The 9,343-nt window shown below is 34.3% G+C and overlaps 1 protein-coding gene across 2 annotated transcripts in view; it reads left to right on the forward strand.

The window, feature by feature from the left end:
* SUZ12 (SUZ12 polycomb repressive complex 2 subunit) overlaps nt 1–8,744 on the forward strand; it is a 37,518-nt gene extending 28,774 nt beyond the window's left edge. For both annotated transcript variants that reach the window (XM_059047842.2, XM_067021117.1), the window contains 7 exons: nt 362–539; nt 1,994–2,085; nt 2,309–2,452; nt 3,154–3,311; nt 3,692–3,890; nt 4,379–4,458; nt 6,366–8,744. In XM_059047842.2, the coding sequence (XP_058903825.1) occupies nt 362–539; nt 1,994–2,085; nt 2,309–2,452; nt 3,154–3,311; nt 3,692–3,890; nt 4,379–4,458; nt 6,366–6,711 (1,197 nt within the window). In that variant the 3' untranslated portion in view covers nt 6,712–8,744. The remainder of the gene's footprint in view (nt 1–361; nt 540–1,993; nt 2,086–2,308; nt 2,453–3,153; nt 3,312–3,691; nt 3,891–4,378; nt 4,459–6,365) is intronic.
* Nucleotides 8,745–9,343: the final 599 nt, after the last annotated feature.

Below are 9,343 nucleotides of genomic sequence, written 5' to 3' on the forward strand. Positions count from 1 at the left end.
TGTTTTAATTTTTTAATTACCAACAAATAAAAATTGGAATATTTCTCTTGGAAACTTGGAAAAAGATCTGAAAATCTGGCTGTGTTGGGCCATTGTTTGTATGGGGCAATAATTCAGCAATTGCCGATAAGTAGTCGCCTCTTGTAGACAATCTGAGCCCTCCAGTACTACAGGCTCTACTGCACTATACATTTACTTTATTTGCCTGGCCATCCATGTAGGCATTTGGGGTTTTTAAGGAAAAATCCGTTAAGTCAAATTCACATTAACATGTCATCATAAATATTTTCTTTTTACTCCTACAATTTCTTTCAGTTCATTATTTGGAATCTTCACTGTTTTCATGTTTTTTCTTTTTAAGAGACTGCCTCCATTTGAAACATTTTCTCAGGGACCTACGTTGCAGTTCACTCTTCGTTGGACAGGAGAGACCAATGATAAATCTACAGCTCCTATCGCCAAACCTCTTGCCACTAGAAATTCAGAGAGTCTCCATCAAGAAAACAAGCCTGGTTCCGTTAAACCTACTCAAACTATTGGTACGAAAACTTTGCTGTCAAAATAATGCTTTGCAAAGTTAGGACTTAGGCTTTAGATTAGTTAGTTTGTGTTTTGCTCCAGTAATCTTTGGGAAATATTATTTGACATTAGGCATATTTTGAGTAAATTAGGGTTCTCCTATTATTAGTCCTTTATTTAAAACCTTTGTTCCAGATGTATGTGGGAATTTTGGGGGTTTTTTGGTTTTTTTAATTTTATAAGTGTGGTATTGTATATAGGATATATGCCATATACTATATAACACCTCCACATGAGGTTTATAGATAGCCTTATGTCAGGTTAGGGTTTTTCCATTAAATAAATTTGTCTCAAACTCATGAGAAAATGATTGTTTTTCAGAGCTTTTTAGATGTTGGAATTGCAGCTTTAAAGGGCTTTGGAACTGTATGCTTTTAAAAATTCATATAAAAATTTGTTTATGTTATGGAACTGACTTCATTATTTCAGAGTGTTTGTATAATTTTAGGGCTGGAAAAGGATCATCATAACCTGAATTTTACCAGGTTAAATTTTCCAGTAAATTTTTAAGAGGAAAAACATTTACAAATTGTAGCAGTTAGGTCTGCTGAGTTAAGGCCCAGGTTGCAGTATTCTTTCATTTTGTTTATCTGCCTGATAAGAACACTGTCCTTGACCTGAGAGCATCCGTATGTTTTTATCTAAGACTGTTTAAGAACGCAGAAGGCTTAAGACAGCTGTCTTTGACGTATACCATTCATGTCCATTAATTGTGTGCAGGTCACTGTAAGAGTCAGATTCAAGAGATAAAAGAAATGATCCATGTCAGAGGAAAGATTTCCCAAGTAAATTGTGGTCTGGGCACTTCTCAAAGAGTTCTGTGGCCAAGTAGATAAAAGAGTTTCAAAGAAACTGAGAAGAAGAGTTTTATAAAAAATTGTACATATGAAATGATTACTTATGTCAGGGGAAATAAAAATTTTTATTTTTAAGTCAGTAAAGTAATATACCAGAATTATTAACAAATGATTATCTTTTGGATTTGGAATGATATTAGTGCAATCACTTTAATTTAATTTCTGTTAAACCAACATTTAGTGGATATCTGCTCACTGCTGTGCACTGGGAATACAAAGTCCAATCAAAACCATACTCTGACCTCAAAGTGCGAAAAGCATTACAGTGACTACATATAATTACTTGGGGTTATTTTTAGAATGTTTTAGGACATTATAGGTGGTTTTTAAAGGAAAAAAAAAACGCTCCTGCCAATAAAGACCTTACTATCTGATTAGGGTTGCTGATTAAGGGGATTGTTCCCCTGAACATCAGTTTAGGGTGAGAACAAACATTGTATTAAATACCACAAGAAGAATTTTGTGAAACCTTTATTGTTTAATTATTTTCACAAGATGTATTACTTCACTTTTAAGAAGAAACTATTTTCATTAAATATAAAAATATATGTTTTCAGCTGTTAAAGAATCGTTGACTACAGATCTGCAAACAAGAAAAGAAAAAGATACTTCAAATGAAAACCGACAAAAATTAAGAATATTTTATCAGGTAAACATAGCTGACCCTTCTTTTTAAAGTAATCATGAGATGCCTTTGTTTTGCATGTTATATCTGAAATATTTTGGCATATTTAAATAAAAAGAATGCCTCTGACTTGATTTTCCTTTTAAATTGTTTTAACTATTTTTAAAGGTAATATTGAAACAAAATATCTTGAGATATGTAAGTGGAGATTTGCTGTTCTTCTTTTTGTTTTCTGTTATTTTTAAAGTTCCTTTATAACAACAATACAAGACAGCAAACTGAAGCAAGAGATGACCTGCATTGCCCTTGGTGCACTCTGAACTGCCGCAAACTCTATAGCTTGCTTAAACATCTTAAACTCTGCCATAGCAGGTTTATCTTCAACTATGTGGTGAGTGACTTTGATCTTTTCTTACTCATAATATATTATACATTATAATACAATTTGACTTTCAGAAATTGTACTTTGTGCAAAATACCCAAATCTCTACACTGATGGATTGCTTATGCATGAATTGACAGTGAATGATTCAGAGTTTATGTATATTTGCACAGTACACCTCTAATGACTCACATAATCCTCACACCAGCTCTGAATTAAGTGGTAATTTCCTTATCCTTGCTCAGTCAAGAAATCATTTGTACGAAGTTACCAAGCCAATAAATGGCACAGCCAGGATTTTAACACAGATCTTTTTTACTCCACGTCTTCTGACTTCCTGTTCACCATGCTGGTATGCCTAGCGTATTTTAGTGTTTTTATTTTTGTTTTGTTCTTTGTTTGTTTTGTTTTCTTGCAGTACGTGGGCCTCTCACTGTTGTGGCCTCTCCCATTGCGGAGCACAGGCTCTCGACGCGCAGGCTCAGCAGCCATGGCTCACAGGCCTAGCCGCTCCGCGGCATGTGGGATCTGTCCTGTGTCCCCTGCATTGGCAGGCAGACTCCCAACCACTGTGCCACCAGGGAAGCCCTAGTTTTTGAAACATTAAGAACCCACAAGTACTTTTTAGTTATTTAAGTTGGAACGATAGGTATTTAAGTTAGTATAATTAATATTTTCTTTTCCTAAACACCTTGCCATTTTTGTTACAGTATCATCCAAAAGGTGCTAGGATAGATGTTTCTATCAACGAGTGTTATGATGGCTCCTATGCAGGAAATCCTCAGGATATTCATCGCCAACCTGGATTTGCTTTTAGTCGCAATGGACCAGTAAAGAGAACACCTATCACACACATTCTTGTGTGCAGGTAGGTAAAAAAGTCATACAACAAAAATTTATTCTGACTTCTATTGATGATGTTGGAGAAATAAAGGGAAGCCAGACAAAGCTACATTTAGGTGGGAATCCTTATTTCAGTATTAGCTAAGTCTCTGGGGTGGTATACTGCTGTATAACCCTCCCTTGGCTCCTGTTTCTACAGAGGTTTTCTCACTTCCTCCTTTACAGCTTTTTCCTGTGTTAATGTTGCTACTGCTCTAGTGGTTATAGGGGGATTCAGGTGTCTCCCAGTGGAAGTTTGTGTTTGCATACCTAGGTAGAAACCTGTAGGAATGTAATGTACTGTATTTGGGGGTTGTGAGCCTTCTCTGTGTTACTTAACATTACATCAACATTTCTTTTCATTAGGCCAAAACGAACAAAAGCAAGCATGTCTGAATTTCTTGAATCCGAAGATGGAGAAGTGGAACAGCAACGAACATACAGTAGTGGACACAATCGCCTGTATTTCCATAGTGATACTTGTTTACCTCTCCGTCCACAAGAAATGGAAGTAGATAGTGAAGATGAAAAAGATCCTGAATGGCTAAGAGAAAAAACCATTACTGTAATTATTATTGTTGTTGTTGTTGCTGTTATCATCATCATTATCATTGACAGTGACTTTAGAATTTTATGATTAAATGATTTTTGTTTGAAAACTAATAATTGTTTAATGTGAATTACATTTTGATTTAGTGTAAAGGAGCTTTTTCTAAATTAAGGAATTCAGGAATCTACAATTTTTATAATTTTGTCATTTTAACAGTAACCAACTAAAGGAAATACAGATTTTCTTCTTGTGATTCTGTATTGTGTTTTTTCATTTTATTTAAAGGTAACTATTGTCATAACTTAGAATTTCCCTTTTAAAGTTACTACCTAAATAGATGATTTTAAGAAACATTGCCACTTTGCTATATAAATAAGTTGTGGTATTTTTAGTTGCAAAAAATTCTGTTTTTGACATTCTCACAATTTTTTCTTAGAAATACCAATTATACTTATTCTGTATCTAATAGATATTTTTTCGTTTTCTCTTTTTTCTTTTTAAAGCAAATTGAGGAATTTTCTGATGTTAATGAAGGAGAGAAAGAAGTGATGAAACTCTGGAATCTCCATGTCATGAAGCATGGGTAGGGTATTTCTAAATTCAAACATTCCACTTCCTTTACATTCTTTTTGTTGCTTCAAATTCTATAAATCTGTTAGAATCTTACTTAAAATTCTGTTTAGATATAATTTGTCCTAAATATCCTAATTCAAGTATTATAAAGAAAAATGGTTATCCTCAAAGAATGTTTAAGGAAGGTGCTAGCTCCATCTAATAGCAGGTTTTGTTTTCAGGTTTTTTTTCTTTGTTTTTGGTTTTGGGGGGTTTTTTTTGCAGTACGCGGGCCTCTCACTGTTTTGGCCTCTCCCATTGTGGAGCACAGGCTCCGGATGCGCAGGCTCAGCAGCCATGGCTCACGGGCCTAGCCGCTCCATGGCATGTGGGATCTTCCCGGACCAGGGCACAAACCTGTGTCCCCTGCATCAGCAGGCGGACTCTCAACCACTGCGCCACCAGGGAAGCCCTAACAGCAGGTTTTTATTTAATGTGTCCTTTTTTTAAAAAAAAAATAATCAATTTTCATTCCTTTTATTGCTAGGGGATACATAAATAATATGCCATGTGCTACACACCTGGAATTCCTGGAAACTATCACACTTACTGCCACAATTTTTTTAAATTGCTTAATTATTCAGAATAAAATATAAGCAGCTTTTCTGATTTCTTATTACCATTTCCTAAAGCTCAAGGTAGAATCCTTATTTCTCATTCCTTTGTGGCTGAAGCATTGTTTTTCGTGCAGATCTGCTTCCTTCCCTATGTGAACTATTTACCTGTCAGTACATATATTTTTCTTCTCTACCTTCATTAGTATTAGATCCTCATATAAGACTTTCTTGTATAGCACAAGCATGTAAGGTTTTTTCATTTATAGTTAAATGAAATAAGTGGGAGGGGGGGCACTTTTGTTTCCTTACTCTTGGAGAGTAAAGAGGAGTTGGTATATAACTTCTAGTCCAGATGTCTGGGTGCATGGCCTACAGCCTTTTTTTTGTAAACTGCCTTGAGCTAAGAGTAGTCTTCACATTTTTAGTGGGTTGTAAAAAATTAAAAAGAGGAAGACAACAGAGATCATATATGGCTTGCAAAGCCTAAAGTGTTTTACTATCTAGCCTTTTACAAAAAAATGTTTGCCTGATCCCTGGTCTAGTCACTAAAACTCAGTTATGAGTAAAGTATGAATATGGAGGCTCGCCTGAAATCTGTTTTTCCTTTTGTCCTGATATGCCAGGTTCAAGATAGGATTTTAGTCAAATTACTTAACTGAGTTCTGTTTTAATTCCTGATCCAAATCTGTTAGCATAACAACTACTGGGTTCATGGTACACTGGCATTACAGACTGGCAGGTATTTGGTAAACTATTTGGATTTTATCTGATCTGCAGGCAGGCTTTTACAGGCTCTGTTAGAGTCTCAGTTTCATTGGGTAACTGAGCAGCCTTCTCCTATTTGGTTTAATTTGCTTCTCTCAAATTTTATTCATTGCTTTCCACCAAACCAATCACACTGTACCACATTTGTTGTGACATCTTCATCTTTTCAGCGGTTTACCATGAACTGAAAATGTAGAGGAAACACTGCTTCTGTAATAGGAAACTGAGGGAATAGTATTATATAGTTAATGAAAGTGGTGCTGGCAAGAGAAAATGTTTTATACTTTTAACTGCTAAGTTCCTAATTTCGTTAGGAAAAACAGAAATGACATCTATTTAAGCTCTGGTTAAAATTAAATTTGTTTAAATTCTAAAACTGTAAGCTCATTCAGGTTATTGAATCTCAGATTCACTATAGTTTTACTACTTGTTAAGTCATCACTTAACTGGATTTGGATATAGTCTTAAATGTTCTATAATATTAGGTTATCACTGTGGCATTTGACAGAAATGCTTTGTGTTGCTATTGATGTTTTGTGTTGTTTTTATTAAATAGGTTTATTGCTGACAATCAAATGAATCATGCCTGTATGCTGTTTGTAGAAAACTATGGACAGAAAATAATTAAGAAGAATTTATGTCGAAACTTCATGCTTCATCTAGTCAGCATGCATGACTTTAACCTTATTAGCATAATGTCAATAGATAAAGCTGTTACCAAGCTCCGTGAAATGCAACAAAAATTAGAAAAAGGAGAATCTGCTTCCCCTGCAAATGAAGAAATCACTGAAGAACAAAATGGGACAGCAAATGGCTTTAGTGAAATTAACTCAAAAGAGAAAGCTTTGGAAACAGATGGTGTCTCAGGGGTTTCAAAACAGAGCAAAAAACAAAAACTCTGAAAAGGCCTAACCCCATGTATGGACAAACACTGAAATTTCATTCTAGGGAATTCAGCCTCTAGGAAGAGTCTTGTTTTTGTTTTTAATCATAAGTTCCAAACAGGCACTGTCAGATGAAGTAAATGATTTCAACAAGGATATTTTTATCAGGGTTCTATTTCACTTCATTATGCAGCATTACATGTATATCAGTTTTATTGATGTCATTAAAACATTCTCAAGTTTGAGCATGAAAAGCAATACTTCAAAGAAAGTATTTTTAACTTCAACAATTGTCTTATGAAATATATTGACTTGATAATTGAGAAATTATTTCATATATTTAAATTATAATGTTTTTTTGCAGTTGTGACTGGCTGTTTTTCTACTTTGTAATTGTGAGACATTTTCTTGGGGAGGGAAAATTGGAATGTGATTCCCTTTTTTAAAAATTGAAGATTTTTGTGAAATTGTTGCATTACTATTTGCAGTCAAATAGTAATGATCCTTGATTTTGAAATCATTTATCAATTTGGAATGAAAATTACGACATAAGATATTTTACATGATGTAAGTTCATTTTACAATTTAAAAATAGCACTTCTTCATCTTTCGCCTGTTTGAGAGCATGTTAATTTTTCACATTGTCGATGGTGAAATGTCATGTTGGCTTATAAGGTTACTGACCATCCATTTGTTTTTATGTGGATAATTTTGGTGCATTGCTCACCCAGTATATTTTTTTAAACTTGAACATTTTGCTGGTTTTTTTTGTTTCTTGTTTTTCTTTCCCAATTAGGTAATCACATGGAAAATTCAGCTGTCCATATCTCTTCATTAGGATTGTAAACCAAGGGAAGAATGAGTTCGAGATTTTTAAGATGCCACTTTTGAGGGAGGAAATGTTCTATAAAAATGAACCAGAAAATGATATAACTTTTTTTCTTCTTCACAAGGATGTCTTCGTAATGTATTTCACGATTAGAATATCCAATACAGATAAGCTGACTTGAATCGTTTTGAGCAATTTTGCCCTGTGTTATATGTGTCTTATGCACATATTTGCAGTTGGATTTTCTCCAACAGAAAGTGGTTTCACTACTGGCACATTAACAAGCACCAATAGAGTTTTTGGTCCAACTCCAAGCACTGTGGTTGAGTAACATCACCTCAATTTTTTATTATCCTTAAAGATAAATGCATTTTCATATTCTTTATTTATAAAGGATCAATGCTGCTGTAAATACAGGTATTTTTAATTTTTTTATTTCATTCCACCACCATCAGATGCAGTTCCCTATTTTGTTTAATGAAGGGATATATAAGCTTTCTAATGGTGTCTTCAGAAATTTATAAAATGTAAATACTGATTTGATTGGTCTTTGAGATGTGTTTAACTGTGAGGCTATTTAACTAATAGTGTGGATGTGATTTGTCATCCAGTATTAAGTTCTTAGTCATTGATTTTTGTGTTAAAAAAAAATAGGAAAGAGGGAAACTGCAGCTTTCATTACAGACTCCTTGATTGGTAAGCTCTCCAAATGCTGAGTTACAGTAAACTCTGATTATGCCTCTGGATAGTGGATTTCGAGCATTTTTCTCGGGCTTTAATTTGCTAATAAAGCTGTGCACATATGTAAAAAGAAAAAAAATAGATTATTTTAGGGGAGATGTAGGTGTAGAATTATTGCTTATGTCATTTCTTAAGCAGTTATGCTCTTAAATGCTTAAAAGAAGGCTAGCATTGTTTGCACAAAAAGTTGGTGATTCCCTCCCCCAAATAGTAATGAAATTACTTCTGTTGAGTAAACTTTTTATGTCATCTTATAATAAAAGCTGAAAAAATCCCTTTGTTTCTATTTATAAAAAAAAAATTCTTTTCTATATGTACCCTTGTTAAGAGATTTTGAAGAAATCATGTAAGATGATAAAGCATTTGAATGGTACAGTAGATGTAAAAAAAAAAAATCAGTTTAAAAGAACGTGTTTTTACATTAAATGTTTATTTGAAATCAAATGATTTTGTACATAAAGTTCAATAATATAAAAGCTGTATTCTGTTTTGTTTTTGTTTTTTATTATTATGCATTGTCAATACATGCACAAAAATTGGGGCTCAGCTAGGATAGTAAGAATCCAAAAAAATTACACCCATCAGTCAGAGCTAATAAGAAATTAAGTGAAAAATTAATGTGAAATCCTGTTTTCAGTTCTAGTAACATCAGTTGCAACTAGTATGTTATTTATGGTATTACATAAAAAATATTTTAAAATTTATAGTCCGGAGTAATGTCAATATTAGTTAACCTAATTAGTTAGGTTAACTAATTAACCTAATTAGTTAATCCAGCTTTGGTTTTTTCATTTTCCTTTGAATGAAAAGGAATTTATCTTGGCCTTCAAAAAGCCCATAGATCGGGCTTCCCTGGTGGCGCAGTGGGTGAGAGTCCGCCTGCCGATGCAGAGGACGCGGGTTCGTGCCCCGCTCCGGGAAGATCCCACGTGCCGCGAAGTGGCTGGGGCCGTGAGCCATGGCCACTGAGCCTGTGCATCCGGAGCCTGTGCTCCGCAACGGGACTTTTCCCCCCAGTTTTATTGAGATGTACTTGACATACATCACTGTATGAATTTAAGGTGTACAGCATAATGTTCT

This window comes from Kogia breviceps, chromosome 19 (assembly GCF_026419965.1).
Source record: "Kogia breviceps isolate mKogBre1 chromosome 19, mKogBre1 haplotype 1, whole genome shotgun sequence".
Classification (NCBI taxonomy): Eukaryota; Metazoa; Chordata; class Mammalia; order Artiodactyla; family Physeteridae; genus Kogia; species Kogia breviceps.